Here is a 17,569-nt window from a genome sequence, read left to right as displayed (position 1 = left end):
TTGGCGGTCAGCCAGCTTTACCAGTAACGACTTGAATCAATCCTGCCACATCAAAGGGGTTTTCCAGGGAGACACAATTTTTGAACTATCACTCTAGGTAAATATGGAATAAAGTTCCTAGTATACAGTCTGTATTAAATCTGAAAACATTTCTTCCTATTCTCGCTACCTCTGCCCGGCCGGAAGTTCTGATTTTCATCTGTGTCTTCTATTCTCTCGACACCGGCTCGTGCGCAAGAGTTAGTATACACAGCCCTGTGTCAATACCGCACTGACCTACGTAATGACACAGGGCTGTTCTTTACTAATTATTCCGCCCCCTCTATGTGTCTATTGGCCATCCCCACTACTTCTCCCCTCCCCTTGAGTTTATCCCGCCCACCTGCTTTATCTGAGGTGCGGTCGCAGAATCACGTGACCGCACCTCAGATATCTAATGTGAACCCCATCATCCCTGTATATTTGTAATCCCCATCATCCCTAAATATATGTAATCCCCATCATTGTAGATACCATCGGGGGAGGCAGCTTTCGGGCACTGATAGAAATGGGGCCGCCATTGAAGCAGAAACGAAGAATGAACGGAGTGGACATTGAGGAGGCTGTGGACTAATAGGATGCCTCAAACCTGTGACTTCTGAAGTACACCCGGGTTTGAGGCATCCTATTGTTCCACAGCCTCCTCAATGTCCGCTCGGTTTGTTCCCTGCTGCTTCTTCATTCGCAGCACGATTTTCTTTGCGTGCATGCTATTCCTCAATTTTCGGGGCGTTCAGCGCACGAGCACTGAGGAATAGCATGCACGCAAAGAAAATCGTGCTGCGAATGAAGAAGAATCAAAGAATGAATGGAGCGGACATTGAGGAGGCTGTGGACCAATTGGATGCCTCAAACCCATGACTTCTGATGTATACCCGGGTTTGAGGCATCCTATCGGTCCACAGTCTCCTCAATGCCCGCCCTGTCTAATTCTTTGCTTATGCCTCAATGGCTGCCCCATTTAAATCTCTTTAATGAAACTCCTCAGTGCTCATGCGCTGCCCGCCTGGAAAAAATTAGTGTCCCTGGAAAACCCCTTTAACTATTCTGCCTTATCTGTAGGAGGAGCAAGAGGCGCTGAGCAGATTGAGATACAGTTTTGTGGAAAAAGATTCAGTATAACTTGGGTTTTATTAATCTAAATCCCTGCTTATTCTAGGCTTATGAGTCCAGTGGGCGGTCTAAATCAGAGATTGAGTGCTATCTGTTCCCCATATAATACATGTAGTTCCACATTTATTGAGAAAGAAGTCTATACAAGCAGCCAGATATCCTAAATAACGAAGCAGAGCTGTACAGAATGGATTACACCGCTCGGCTTTCTCAACCTAATTACACGTTCAGTGGAGCAGTTCCTTCTGATCTTCTGAAACTCGATAATGTTTGTTTTTTTCACTTTGCTTATTAATTAAAGGACTAATCGCTTTGAATGTGGTGATTTTTTGTTGGTTCCAGATGGAGGCCTATACACCGCATCTCGCTATGGATTCCACAGCGTGCCAGACATAAGAAGAAATATTGTTCCACATACTTTGAAAACTGAGGCGTCCCCTCTACACTGGCTCATGGGTAAGATATCTTAGAGCTTAAAAAAAAAAAAAGGTCTCAAGTGTTTACGGTATCGAATGTTATGTGTGATCAATATACGCCTTCACCAGTGGTGGCTATTTGGATGTTTGTCAGGTACCACCAAACAGAAAAAGATAGAGAATCCTCCTCGAATTGTCACATTAGGCTCGGGCTACATGGAGTTGTCTGGGATTTATAATAAAATCACTGCATTTCTACTAGTTGCAAGCGAGCTTGTGAAAACTGCAAAAACTATTGAACATGGTTGAACTTTTTCACATAGGGAAATTGTGTGTGGGTCTCAGTCATGCAACCATTTTGCTGTGTATCGCTATGTGTCGCCGTGGAGCCTTAGCCATTCTAAAGCACTCATTCTGTCCGCACTTTGTCGGTCTGTGTACTGAATATATTAAGTATTCAAATCTCATCGAAGCTTCTTTAAAAAATTTATTCATCTGTATATTTTGATTTTCCTTCATTATAACTTTCTACTCTTTAATTGCTCTTTATTGTAGTATTGTGTTAATGAAATAAGTGAAATGTAGGGGATAAATGGTTTCAATTTTGGTTTTGATCCTCCAATGGGCCAAGGCTGTGACGTAATAATTGGCCCCTAAGGTCCAGCAGAAGAGAGCCCCAATTAGAGCTGAATTTGTAGCCATTCACTTGTCACTAGGGTTTATTTCTTATGGGCTAATTCACAAATAACCTATTCGAGCTTAGTGATGATATCATTGTACACATTGGACACACCAATGACAATGCAATTCAAAGTGGACATGCTTTGTATAGAAGGATTATTTCCTCTGGTGGGCCCAAGGAGCCCATGTTCAAAAATTGTTTTAAGTGGTATATTGTCAAAAAATGGCCAGTACCACTGAGTGTTCAAACAGATGGTTGCCTCGTGGCCAGATCAGAAATCCAGTGTATACATAAACGTTCTCTTCGGTACACACAGTTTATGTTGTACTATATACCAGGGTGAAGCCAAGAGGGCTCCTGTGTTATATTAACTAACTGTATTCAGTCACCTATATTATTTTTTTCTGTCCTCTTAAAAAAGAATATATATAAATAACATTGGTCTCGTAGGCCTTGTTCTTTGACAACACTTTCTAATTTGTAAGAATGTTTTGACCAAATTACTCCAGGACATTTCCACTTGTCTTGTCTAAGGCAACAAACACCTGAGACTCGCACGCATACACAATACATCCCAGCTCGGCTCTGTTGTCTTTGAAGAGGTTTTTGTCTTCTGTTTTCAACCTAACTGTCTCGCTGAAGTGACATTTTGGGGAAGAGCTATAAATAATTTATTGTAGAACATATGAAAAGCCTCTGCTCATTCTCTGACATTCTGTGTTATGACATTCGGTAAACATGGGGATTCTGGGACAGTGTGATATTTTACAAGATGGCAGGCAGCGTGTAATTGGCCTTTATAAAGCTGTCTGAATTCCCAGCCTTGCTCTGTTCTCATTCCTTTTTCTGCTGTGACATAAGGATGTCACTTCTGGATGGAATTATTTAATTGTCACATTTGTTTTCTGTTCATCGTTGGAATTAGGACTGGGCTGTAATTACTGTCCCATTTCTGGATAAAAAATGGAAGCTAATCTTAAAGGGTAACTAAACTTTCAAAAAGCTTCTGACGTGAAATAGTGACATATCAGACGTTTTGATCGGTGGGGATCTGAGCACGGAGACCCCCACCGATCGCTAAAACTAAGCGGCAGAAGTGCTCAGGTGAGCGCTGAGCCGCTTCGTTTCTGATCGGCTTTTCTCGGAAAGCCAAGAAATTGGTGTACGGGCTCATAGACTTTCTTTTGAGCCTGTACACCGCTCACTCTGCTTTCGGAGAAAAGCTGATTAAAAACTAAGCGGCTCAGCGCTCACCCGAGCGCTTCTGCAGCTTCGTTTTCGCAATCTGGGGGGTCTCAGTGGTCAGACCCCAACAGATCAAAAGTTCTGACATGTCATTATGACATGTCAGAAGTTTTTTTAAAAGTTTAGTTACGCTTTAAAGACTGGACATTTACAGTTTGCAGAGCATTATAATGGTACACATGTATTATACTTATCAGTATTGACTCCCGGTGACCACAGGAGTACATTCTCCAGATTTTCCTGTCTCTTGTTGTCAGGCTTCTCATTGAGGTTTTCATGATTTCTGCAATTGTATCCATCCACCATGTTGTTGGTCTTCATTTTTACCCTTTAACACTGGGACATGACTGGTCTTCTTTTAATCTGCTGCTAGATCTGTTTGTAGGTGTCTCGGTTCCTCTGCAATGATCTCCCATTCCCCCTGCATTAAGCCTGTTCATGTTGGCGGCTGATATACTAACTTATGAATAAATTGACAACTTGGTGGTCTTCACCGTCCAGCATCAACGGGACTTGAACCTAAGTTGCTCTGTTAGAGCAGTTTAGGTTCATGCCCCATTGGCAACTGGGCGGTGGAGACCACCCGCCGAAATGAACAAGCTGAATGCAGGAGGAATGGAGGCTGTTTGCAGAGGAACGGAGGCACTTACAAACACAAAATAAATGGCGCTGGATTCGGGGGGGGGGGAGGGAGCAATGCAGATATGGCATTAGAATAACATTTCTGGGGACTTGACAGGTCCTCTCTAAAAGAATTGTCTCTGTAAAGATATTAATGACATATCACTGGGATATGCCGGGAATATATGATCAACAGGAGTCCAATGGTCGTGAACCACACCAATCACTACAACAAAGCGGCAGCAGCACTAGTAAAGCACTATGCAGCTTTGTCTTCTGTCAGCTCCACCTGTCTGTCAATAGGCAACCATGCAGCCTTGGGTAAAAGTTGAATGGCTTATTTCTACCGCTGCATTTTTGTTCTAATGATCGGCAAGGGTCACCTTGGACGGACCGTCACCCATCAGATATTCTTGGCATATCCTAGCTTTATGCCGTCAATGTCTGTACTGAGACGAGAGGCAAAGAGTTCTGACTGCTCGCAGCTGCCACTGAGGGGAGCTTAGGCGCTAACTGCATGATGTGTTTATTATTGTATTTAATGTTTAACGGCATGCAGGAAGCTTCTGAGCGCCCTCTAGTGGTATCTATTTTATCATTAACTCACTGTCTTTGCAGGGTATTTGGAACTCTGTTTTAGAAAAAGAGAGCTCCAACAGCTAAAAAGATATATTAAGAAATTATTCATCACATGATTTTTGACGTTTGAATTTTTTACTTAACGTTCTATATTCTGTTGAGACATTTACACAAAGTTGTGTCATTTTTAGATGCAGAGTTTGTGACTTCTGCGATGATTCAAGAAAGTTTAACTACTGCCGTAGGAGATGATGATAAAATCTACTACTTCTTTAATGAGAACATCATGGAAGAAACTTCTGAGTTTCTAGACAAGACCAAAGTAGCAAGAGTAGCTCGAGTATGCAAGGTAAGACAAGTTGCTATAGCTCAATACTTGTGTAACAATGTCGTTATAAGCTGCAATAAAATTACTGACAATTTATTAGATTAAATGTACTAACAAAATACTGGATTGTGACTAAAGAGGACCCGTCACCTCCCCTAACATGTCTGTTTTAGTATATTATATAGAAAAAAGATGTGGTTATACAAAACCATACCTAACATACCCAAAATTGCAATATAATATAGCACGGTGCCATTCCTGATAAAGATTATTGAAAAAGAAAAAAGAAAAAATGATCCAGGAATATAGCTAGGCACTCTTGGGTTGGATAAAATTCAACATGATATTTTATTTTATTCAATTGATATGATGATGGAGATTTGGAGGCTTAAATGAAATGTATGGCCATACAGGTGAATTTTGCCTTTTGTGAAGATCTTTATTTTCCATCTATTGGACTGACTGCCTCCATGCAAGGATTCCTGGCACTCGCTGGATGTTCAAGGTAAAAACCTATAAGAGTGCTACATACTGACACCAAAGGTCTGTGAAAAGACTACCTACCTATCACCACAAGATTTATATCCTACATATTGACCTTAAAGGTCTGTGAAAGGACTACCTATCACCATAAGATTTATATAAAAATCAAGGATCCGCTTATGAGAGGGGAAAAAATACGCTGCAAATTATATCCCCTTAACACACGGGACTATCTTCCTATTTTGAGATTTACAATTTTTATAAAAAGAATCTCTTCAAAACACCATTACCAACCACTCTATATAGGAACTCTGGCTACTCTGTGATAAAAACAACATATATGGTTGAAAACCGCAAGTGTGAACACAACCCAGCGATTTTGCTTTGAAAATTGTTATCTTCTCAAATTTGCTCTATGCATATATGATATGTTGCATACTCATGAGGTGATATTATAGATGCATAGAGGTGCTATTATATGTCTCTTTTCCTGGCCAGGAGAAAAATATTATTTTTCTTTGTTTTAAATTGTTGTTGTATAAATTAATATTGCCGGTATTATCTGGATTCAAAAATAAAATATCATGTTGAATTTTATCCAACCCAAGAGTGCCTAGCTATATTCCTGGATCATTTTTTCTTTTTTCTTTTTCAACTGTTTTAGTATATACTTGAATTCCCCACAAAATAATAATTGTGAAGCATCTTTTCTTAGAACTCTGTGTTAGGTCATTCCTTTGTTATTCCTCCTAGAAATGTATGAATAAATGTATAAATAAACTGGGTGTTACCATTCCCCTTATCAAAGGGGGATATACCTAGTCTTGCGCCGTCAGCACTGATTGGACAGTGTCAGCAGTGTAGGGACACACCTCCATCAGGTAACACCCTGTTGTCAATTTATTTATACATTTCTAGGAGGAATAATAGAAGAATTAAATTTCTAAGAAAAGATTCTCCAAAAATAGTTAATAATTGTAGTCCCCATGAAGTAACAAATACAGACATGTCAGGAGACCAGACAGCTCCTCTTTAAAGAGGCTCTGTCACCAGATTTTGCAACCCCTATCTGCTATTGCAGCAGATAGGCGCTGCAATGTAGATTACAGTAACGTTTTTATTTTTAAAAAACGAGCATTTTTGGCCAAGTTATGACCATTTTCGTATTTATGCAAATGAGGCTTGCAAAAGTACAACTGGGCGTGTTGAAAAGTAAAAGTACAACTGGGCGTGTATTATGTGCGTACATCGGGGCGTGTTTACTACTTTTACTAGCTGGGCGTTGTGTATAGAAGTATCATCCACTTCTCTTCACAACGCCCAGCTTCTGGCAGTGCAGCACTGTGACGTCACTCACAGGTCCTGCATCGTGTCGGCACCAGAGGCTACAGATGATTCTGCAGCAGCATCGGCGTTTGCAGGTAAGTCGATGTAGCTACTTACCTGCAAATGCTGATGCTGCTGCAGAATCAAGTGTAGCCTCTGGTGCCGACACGATGCAGGACCTGTGAGTGACGTCACAGTGCTGCACTGCCAGAAGCTGGGCGTTGTGAAGAGAAGTGGATGACACTTCTATACACAACGCCCAGCTAGTAAAAGTAGTAAACACGCCCCGATGTACGCACATAATACACGCCCAGTTGTACTTTTACTTTTCAACACGCCCAGTTGTACTTTTGCAAGCCTCATTTGCATAAATACGAAAATGGTCATAACTTGGCCAAAAATGCTCGTTTTTTAAAAATAAAAACGTTACTGTAATCTACATTGCAGCGCCTATCTGCTGCAATAGCAGATAGGGGTTGCACAATGTGGTGACAGAGCCTCTTTAACTAAGAAAATGTAAATATCTTTTCTTAATATTTTGAACCTAGTTTTTCTTTAGGCCCCATGCACACGAACGTGCTTTTGCGGCCGCAATTCCCCCGAAAATCCACGGGAGAATTGCGGCCCCATCCGTTTCTATGGGGCCATGCGCATGACCGTAGTTTTTACGGTCCGTGCATGGCCCGGGAGCCCGGACCGCAGAAAGTACGGACATGTCTTATTACGGCCGTCTTCTGCGGTCCGGGCTCATTGAAAATAATGGCCGCATTGCCCGCGATTTGCGGGCGGCTTGCGGCTGACAGTCCGCTGCCGGCCGACCCGAAAATCACGGCCGTGCACATGGCTATACTGTTTGGCTTTTCCCCTAGTGATACAAGTATGTTACAGCAATTCTCTAAGGATTTTTTTAAAGCTAAGTTCACACTTAGGGCTCATTCAGACAAGCGTAATACTGGTCTGTGTGCTGTGCGTTGAAATAACTCTCAGCACACGGACCCATTAATTTCAATGGGGCTATTCAGACATGCGTGAGTTTTGACGCAGCGAGTGTCCGTTGCGTGAAACTCGCTGCATGTCCTATATTGGTGCGTGACAACCTCGAACAGCACACGGACAACATTTGTGGATGTCTATACATAGAAAAGCAGAGAATTAAATGTAAAAAAAAAAAATTAAGTGCTTGCACGGATGTAATAAACGCATGCCACACGCAAAGCACACTGATGCCATACGCAACGCACATGGACAAGAATATGTAGGGAAAACGCTGCTTTTTTCATGCGTGCAAATTGGACACACACGTGTGAATGTAGCCTTACGTTGTATAATTCATTACTCTGATCCGTTTTTAGATCTGAGTAACGGATAAAAACGGATCCGTTTAAAAATCCCCTTGAAATCAATAGAATTTTTAATTGCATCCGCTGGCATATATTATATTAGTCAACCATTTCTTTGACCAAGATAAATGTGCAGATTACTGGGCTCTTTTTCTCCGTTCAAAATGATGTCTAACCGATACATTTTTTTTCATTTTTTTTTAATCGGCGTCAATCTAAAACTGATTCAAAGGGATTGTAATCTGTTTGTATCTCATTCACTTATCTAAAAACGGATCAGAGTAACGGATTATATAACGTAAGTGTGAATTTAGCCTAATCTCTCCCATTTTGGATGGCATCGATCCCATAATCAGAGAAATCAAATGCCCCATAGTTGCTGCGAAACCATTAGCCAAATACCCACTACTCTATGGTATTCTGTATTCTGCCTATTGCACAGCACATACAGACTGTCATAAAACAGCCTTTATCGATACACAGGGAAGCCTCTGGGCTTGATGATTCTAACAAGGCGACCATCAGAAATATCTGGGCTAAATATAGGGAAACTTGAAATTATTGTACTACAATTTACATCCTTTATCCTATTGGATATATTCGGTGGGCATCTGAGGAGGACTCATCGTCTCGAGCACAGTGACCCACTGATTTTGAAATTTATGAGACTATGATCTTTTGCGACTTTAAAGGCCCCGAAAAAGGCCATACTTACAAATGGACAAATTTGATGCTGGGAGAGCATGGTGTGTTGTTGTTTGGCATAGCAAGCAGGGTAGCCCGCTCTATGAATTATCAAGGCGTCACAAATAGGCTTCTACCTGGCTATACACGTTGTGCCTCATGACGTACACACTATCCCTCCATGTTTCACTCACTTGCACCCCATTATCGATTTATTTCTATTGAGGCACTTCACTCATTACTGCCCCCTATATTTCACTTATAGTATTACACTTGCACACACACTATTCATTTATTATTTCTTACTACACATCCCATGCACCACACACCACTCCCCTCAAGACTAGTGGGAGTGGCTATTATTATTTAAAGCACCTGCTCGCCCTTTCATCAGCGTTTCTGACCTGGCTGTGTCCATTTGTAAGTATGGCCTTTTTCGGTGTTTTTGTATATGTCCCCTTGTTTTTATCGGTTCTGTGTGACTTTAAAGGCCCATAGCATATATTTAGTGGGTCTGTCTATGTACCGAATACGAATTTTGGCTTGTGAATTTACATTTATGTAAAATGAAGGGCACTATTTTGGGTGCCAGGTTTGCACATCATTGCTGCCATGCAGTGACTGGTGGGGTCAACCCACGGGTGATTTTGGGCACTTTTATTTATCTGGGCTCCTGACCGTAGTACCGCCAAGACTGGCCTGATGACTGCCCTGGGTTATAAAAACAGGATCAAATTGTCATTGCCGAGTGAGGGTTACTCCTTTCCTTTGTCCACCAGGCAGCTTGCAGAACACTTGTCATTTGGGCCAAAAAGATAACCTTCATGTTTTCGAGCCTTATAAAATGTACACAGCTACAATGTATGTGTGTCCTACTTTATGTAAGACCTTGAAAAATATTTCTATTTTATAAAGAAAAAAGGTTCTTACTGTACTAGAAAAAAAATGAGGAAGGTTTAGGACTTTATTCCTATTCCAATTCTTCTGCAGAGAACTTTATTTAGCGTTCAGTTGTGAGGTTCTCCTGGTCCTCAAGCATTTTTGCTTCCAGCAGGACTTTTCTCTTTATTACGTGGTGACCTTATTGGACTATTCGTTGTACAATATTTATTCAGTTTGTCATTTTTAAATCTTTATTGGACCTTGTGCAACATAGTGTATGACGAAAGAGTGAGGACGTGTGGGCTTCGGACTGTTCTAACCTTATGTAGGTAGTTTTATGACTACACACCTGTGATCTATCCCATGATTAGTTTTTTTTTTTATCTTTACCATATCTTTATGGAATTTTTTTTTCACAAATACGGAAATTTGCTGGCCAACGAAATTTTTTTGATTGCTTCATTATATTAGCTTTGCTTCATCCAGTGATTTTTTTTCCCCAGATGAAACCGTGGTGTTGCCTATATTAGCCTTTCAGGACAAGATGGTGGCTCAGTGGTTACCATTGTTTCCTTGTAGCACTGGAGTCCTGGATTAAAATCCGACTAAGGACAACATCTGCATGGAGTTTGTATGTTCTCCCCGTGGTTGTGTGGGTTTCCACCAGGTACTCTGGTTTCCTCCCCTTTGTGAGCCCCACTGGGGACAGCAAGTGAGGTCAACTTCCGTACAGCGCTGCGAAATATGATAGTGCTTTATAAGGAACAAAAATAAATAAAATAAATTTCAGATATTTGCTGCCATAAGCTGCAGTAGAACGATGAGTGAGTGATGTGTCCTTTTTATTTCCTCGAAACATTATTCATGGGTAACACTGGTCTTAATGTCTAACTAAACTTTATAAAACTTTTGACGTGTCATAGTGACATGTCAGAAGTTTTTGAGTGGGAGTCAGAACACAGAGACCCCCACCGATCGCTGAAACGAAGCTGCAGAAACGCACTGTGTCGCTTCGTTTTTGCTTGGCTTTCATCGGAGAGCTGATCAAGCGTTGTATAGACTCAATAGAAAGTCTCAGTGCTCTGATCATAACTGATCAAATCTTCTGACATGTCAAAAGTTTTAGAAAAGTTTTGTTGATCAGTGGGGGCACAAGCACTGAGACCCCCCCCCACCTATCGCTAAACGAAGTGGCAGAAGCGCTCATTTCCCTATGGGTAACAATGTTGGGGGTAACCTTGCGATCATTATAAAAACAGTTCAGGTCCAAACAGTTCAGGCTTTTTGCAATGATTTAAAGGTTGCTGTAATCCTATGATTTCTACAGTCACTCGCACGTGACGAGATGTCGCCATGTAGCTCTAGTCTAAAGCTCTACAGGGCATATGGATGTCATGTGGAGGAGGGGAATTGATATTCTAGAGTTTGATTAGAGTTATTAGAGCTATAACCCCTCTGCCTTTGCTGCCCACCATATGTAAGTGACTTATTTTTGGGAATGGACCTAGATTATATACTGCGTGAAGAACAAAGCTCGTTGTGTATATTTTCTGTAATTCTTCAGGCCCAACCAGTAAAAACACAATGATTTGTTTTAATTTGAGTTTCTGGCACGGTCTCTCTTAAGTGAAATGGTCTCAGAAGATCACTTTATCAAACATGTTTCTCCCGTTAACAGAAGGCAATAAACACGTCTTTTGTCTCGGCTGATCCAAAACATCACAAAATAGCTCACGTTTGCCCAATTTAAAAACAAGCCATAAACGTATGTGTTCTCTAAAAAAAAAAAAAAAGCGAGGTTGAAACCTGTTTTCCCAGTGATCTCATTTTTGTTTTGTTACATGCCATCAGATAGAAGGCAGACAGATGGTAAATAGCTTTATTTCTTATCAATTTGTAAAACATTTCCTCTTGCTGCAAACAGATTTCACAATGAGCAGACATTCAGAATAAGGGCCCTTTTACACGGGCCAATTATCGGGCAAACGTTCAATCGTCTAGCAGGTTGCGTAGTCTTGTTTGTGTCCTTTTACACCGGCTCATTTTGGCCGTAACAACGAGCGCCGTTGATCAGCAGTCATTTTCTCCTTCCACAAGCTATGATCAGTAATGTATGGGGACGAGCGCTCATTACTACGATCGCTTGTCCCCATACATTTCTATCATATCGGCTGCACGTCTCCCTTTTTAGAGGAGCACTCCCACAATTTTTTTATTCTCTGGCCTATTAGAGAGGCACATTATGTAAATTGTGGTGAAGGTATCTTCTTACCGGTGGCTGTATTTGTGAGATATCCGCTCCCTTCCTGTCCTCCGCTGCGTCATGTGACCAGCAATAGGACTCTCCATCTGTGAGTCTTATAAGAATGGATGGAGACGCTGACTTCCTGTCTACACGAGACACTGTGGTAGTTGGGGAGTCCTATTGCTGGACACAACTGAGAACCAGAAGGGAGTGAATAACTCACAAATACAGCCACCGGTAAGATTACCTTCACCGCAATTTATTTAATGTGCCTTTCCAACAGGCCAGAGAATAAAACATTTTGTGGGAGTGCTTCTTTAAGATGTAGAGCCAATAACTTTAGAAAGGAATGGTGCCCCATGATTAACGCTTAAAGGATTTGTATGAGACGAAAAAAAAACATGGAAGTTTTCTTTCATAAACCGGACCACGCAGCATGCACTATATCTGGTATTGCAGTTCAGTCCCGTTTACTTGAGTGAGACTGAGCTGCAGTGCTAAACACCGCCTATAGACAAGTTCTTTCTTCTGCCTATAGGCAAGAGTGGCGCTGTTTCGGGAAGAAGAGAGGGATGTTTTTCTTCTGTCATACAACTCTTATTAAGTTTGCTTTCAAGGAAATTTGAAAGCATAATATGTTTGCTTTATTTGTAGCTTTGTATTAAAATAATATATTTTGAGTATATTTCATTAAAGATGATATTTACTATATAAACAAGGCAATGATCAGCGATGAACGAGCAAACGCTAGTTCATCGGCTGATCATATCATTTATGCAGCATGAAATATTATCGTTGTCGGCAGCACATCTTCCTGTGTAAATGACAAGATAGAAATGTATGGGGACGAGCGATCGTAGTAACGAGCGCTCGTCCCCATACTAGCTCCTTATGAAAGGAGCAAACGAGGGCCGATCAACGAGTATACAGTCTATGTCTAGTTCAGCGCTGAAGTGGCCGTAGCTCCTTTAATTCTGCTGATCATGGGCGTCCAGGGTGTTTGACCAAAACTATTACCTAATGATGGCCTATCCTACGGGTGTTAACAATGGTAATTCCTGGAAAACTCCTTTAACAATAATAATTTATAATAATAATAATCAGAATAGTTTAATAATAGGACTAGGTGGAGCAGAGGATCATTTGAGAGGAGGCTCTGCCATTATAACTTGCTTGGACTATAAGTTCCAGCAACATAATAATCCATGTGAAATTTACAGTGGATCAGATCACTTGCTGCTAGAGTTTATAATTCTTTGGGTGGCTTCACAAATGACCTACAACAAATATAAGCATATAGGGTGCCAACACAACAGTGGGCCAGATCTCTAGAATGGAAGGGGGGCAGGTGTCCAGGAAAAAAAAATAATCAGCCCAGGAATTAAGGAGACATCACTATTTAGGTCAGTTAACCATTTCAACTTAGATGACCTAGTGACAGGTCACCTTTAAGATGGCCAGATACACCTTTGCTGTTGGCAAAACGCACATTTGGTCTACAGCTATTAACCCCGACCCACCCATACACATACGTGCTCGGCAAAGCGTGCATGTGTTCTCAATGGGCAAAGGGGGATAACCTGTTGCCAGATACATTTGGTTGTGGCTTATATCCCAAGAGAACAAACAATCATGCATGTTAAAATCCAACATGCTCGAACCTTATTTCCCTTAACATCTGCTGTTTCTCCTATACACATTAGATAGTCGGCCGATACTACTCAATGGACGGATGTTTATGGGCACCTTAAATTATTCTGTCAGTGCAAGAAAACACAGATTACACATTAGTATCTTCGTATTGGGTTGGTTGAATGGGAAAAATTTAAACTTTTGTTTTATTGGTTGTGATCTGTCCTTTTGAGTGCTACTCGATATGTTCTTTTTTACTTTTCCGGACATATGGTTAAGTAGTGGTAGAATATGTTGGCTAGAACATGAGACTCCGTTGTGATCTTCACTTTGGAAATGGGTATTCTTTCCATTTATTCATCAGCCTATGTAGCTTTCCAAACTTTTTGGTCTACAGTACAAAAGAAAAAATAATTTAAACCCACAGTTTGAGACTTTCTGTAGCCATTTTACAGAATTGTTATGTTTTAAGGCTTTAATTTTTTTTTTATATATATATATGTACGTTACAGATTAAAAGTACTCTCTAATGTTTACCTAAGCAAAGTTGTTAGGACTGGCTCCAGATGTATATTGGCCCTTGGGCCACAAAGTTACAGTGGGACTGTGTACCCCACCCATGACTTGAGAATGATTACACTTATTGCACGATAGAAAGAGTTGTTTGCTCAAGAAGATTTACTATTTTTTCGTATAAACAAGCTCTAGTTCGGATAGATGCTTTAGGTGTCAAGCTGATGTCGGCACATACATCCATTGTATATGGTTATGCCCTAGGATTTCGCCATTTTATTCTGAGGTAGTGGATTTCCTTCATGTTCAATTTGGGTTCCCTCGACTCCTCGCCCCTCAGGTGTTCCTCTTGGGCATTATGAATGAGATTATACAAGGCTATTACGATAAAATATTTTTTCACTTTACTCTGTTTTGTGCTAGGAAGGTTCTGATTATGGCATGGAAAGCCACGACGTGTCCGAGTTTGGAACACTGGATACAGTTAGTAAATAAATATATACCTATGTATCAAAAATTATACCTCAACATGACATGCCCTGACAATTTGGAAAGATCTGGTCCAGGTGGTTGGAGACCTCAGACACTGCGATCTAATTCTTGTTTATATTACTGGCTGGGATGGGATCCATGTGGGAGGAATGGAGCGCTATGTTGAATGGTGTATGAATGTGTGTTTTATAAGTTGTTGTTGGGCAATGACTGTGGTCACCTTTATTTTCTCATTTAACCGCAATATATGTACCTTGATATGGTATCCCTTCCTCTAAAAGCTGCCTACTCAGGAATGTTAAAGTGTAGCTAAACGTTTAACAAACTTCTGACGTGTCATAGTGACATGTCAGAATTTTGGATTGGTGGGGTTCCGAACACTGAGACTCCCACCAATAGCTAGAACGAAGCTGCTGTAGGCGCTCGTGTGAGCGCTCAGCCGCTTCGTGTCTGTTCGGCTGTTTCCGGAAATCAATGTATCGGTGTACGGACTCAATAGGAAGTCTATGAGCCCGTACTCCGATACATCGGTTTTCCGGAAATAGCCGAACAGACACGAAGCGGCTGAGCGCTCACACGAACGCTTCAGCTGCTTCGTTCTAGCAATTGGTGGGGGTCTCAGTGCTCGGACCCCCACCAATACAAACTTGTCACTATGACAGGTCAGAAGTTTGTCAAATGTTTAGCTACACTTTAATGTATTATATATAATTGTAAATTGTTTGTTGGCAACTAGTACTTTTTGGTTGGTAATTATGTTGTGCTTGTACTTACTTGTACTATTGAAATTTGAAAAATAAAACCTTTAAAAAAAAAAAACAACAACAAGCTCTAATATGTTGGAGAAGATCGTGACTATGCTTGTATTATTATGCCGCTCATGGCCTAGATAATTCATTGGTATTGGTGAACGCATTCAGGTTGTTCTGTTATTGCTTTAAAAATATTAATAATCAGAATATCAACATGTTTTTACTTTTTATATAATGTTCACAAGCTGATTTAATGAACGCATTGACCAGAGTCTATTTATCTTCCCATGAACATGGCACATCTGATCTTTTGATGAATGTATAAGCTTTTTGTATGAATGTATAAGCTTTTTGTATGAATGTATAAGCTTTTGTTACTGTGGAACGAGAAAAGTGCTATATATTGTTTTGTATTATGTATTGGCTTATAGAAGGCTATCATTTGTTGAATCCCAGCATGTACAAATGCAGCCGAGGTAAGTTATCTGTGGTCTTACGAAGGACTGCAGAAAAACCTTTTATATTTACAGTGTATCATCAATTATAGAAAAATTATTATAGTGCAGGATTTTGCAAAATAATTTTCTATATAACCGATTTAGTGGATACTCCTAAGTAGATTCACACCGGCCGTGGTTCGTGCTGCAGACTGTTTACAGCTATGCAGTAAGAGACCGAGCATCCTGCTCTGTAACCTAGGCTCCTGTCTCCAGTACAGCAGCCATCGCTGTAGGATGTAATGTACATTGCAAGCTCCCGTACTGGAGATGGAAGCCTAGGAGAGACACCGGGATGCGCTGTCTTCTACTGCAAATGTAACATCTCTATTATAAAGTTTAGTGCAGATAAAACAGGATCCACTATTGACAATAGGAGATCAGAACGGATCAACTCATTCTCCTTCCGGTACAGTGACCTCAGCACAGGTCACAGAGCATGCCCACAACAGTCTCCCATAGAAGTCAATAGGTCATTTTCTCACATGTGGCTGCTCTAAAGCAAATCTCTGAAACTGCTGTTCACAGCTCAGGCAAGATGGCTGCCCCCATAATCCTGTATATAAACAATATATTAGAAAACTATACAATAGCAAAATTTAAAACAAATTAGAAAAACAAATACTATGTACATACCCTATATTATAAAGTATGTACATTGCTGCCTGACTTGATAAACATTTGATAAAACATGTTCACTTTCCATTAATTATTAAACTATTAATTCTTAAACTTGCTTACAATGCCTGAAATCGGCTTACTCAAATATTTCAATTTGGGGAGATGGCTGGGTTTAGACAAAGGAGAAAGATAATGCAGAGAAAAACAGGAATTTGTCCATTTCTACCTGTCTGCAAATAGCTGATTAGAAGACATTTCACAATTTTATTTCTAGTTTGTGGAACGGTTACTAGATAAAGGCTTGTTTACCATGTCAGGAATGTAGGTGTTCTAGTCGCTGAGTCACTGGATTGGCCTCCAATGCTCCCGTATCTGACTGGGGCAGAGTTATGGATAAGGGCATAGGAATTTTTTAGATAAGCATGTTTGAAATGAATACAATACTAGTGTACTTTAACTATTTACAATAAAGGGAATATGTAATTTTATTTGGTTTTAGTTTCATTAATATTTAAGTATATCGATTTTAAATGTGCTCGTTTTTTTGTTTTTTTTTAAATGTAGCTATTTATTTTTTTATTTGTAAAACCTTCCCTGAGGGCGGCCATATTGGAGATACACACTTCGTTCCTGGTTCCCTTTTAAGGACCTATCCAATTTTGACCTTTTTTAAGGGGTTTTCCGAGTTAAAACTTGTATGTGTTAATGCTTTTAACTGTGGAATGTGAATATATTTGTAATGTACTTACAGTTTCAAAATTGGCCCTGTTTCCCGATGCTGCCGTTCGGCACATGAATGGTGACGTTACTCTGCCCGCTGCGTTTATCATCAGTATACCTGTTACGTAATTATTCACATTTTCTTCCTGATATACGACACGTCACTAGTGTATGGGCTGTTCTGTTAGACCGCCAGTAACGCACATGCGAAGTCCCTGCTGCTCACAGGATTTGTTTTGTTTTTGACTTACGGTATTCTATCCGTCATAACTTTTTTATTTTATGTCTACATAGCTGTATAGGGCCTCGATTTTTGCAGCATAAGTTGCATATAAGTAGATTTTTTTTTAGAATGGCGG

At 40.4% G+C, this 17,569-nt stretch overlaps 1 protein-coding gene and 1 long non-coding RNA gene across 4 annotated transcripts in view; one reads left to right on the top strand and one right to left on the bottom strand.

Moving 5' to 3' along the window:
* The window catches only part of SEMA4G (semaphorin 4G), a 189,467-nt gene that overhangs the window by 112,215 nt on the left and 59,683 nt on the right, over positions 1-17,569 (top strand). For all 3 annotated transcript variants that reach the window (XM_075841054.1, XM_075841055.1, XM_075841056.1), the window contains 2 exons: positions 1,495-1,608; positions 4,887-5,044. In XM_075841054.1, the coding sequence (XP_075697169.1) occupies positions 1,495-1,608; positions 4,887-5,044 (272 nt within the window). The remainder of the gene's footprint in view (positions 1-1,494; positions 1,609-4,886; positions 5,045-17,569) is intronic.
* Positions 13,775-14,930, bottom strand: LOC142662839 (uncharacterized). The gene is made up of 2 exons (XR_012851009.1): positions 14,874-14,930; positions 13,775-14,006 (listed from the first exon to the last, which is right to left on the bottom strand). It is a non-coding gene; the product is annotated as an uncharacterized LOC142662839 (long non-coding RNA).

The sequence above is a fragment of the Rhinoderma darwinii genome, chromosome 11, assembly GCF_050947455.1.
Source record: "Rhinoderma darwinii isolate aRhiDar2 chromosome 11, aRhiDar2.hap1, whole genome shotgun sequence".
Classification (NCBI taxonomy): Eukaryota; Metazoa; Chordata; class Amphibia; order Anura; family Rhinodermatidae; genus Rhinoderma; species Rhinoderma darwinii.
This window is presented reverse-complemented; position numbering and strand designations above follow the sequence as displayed.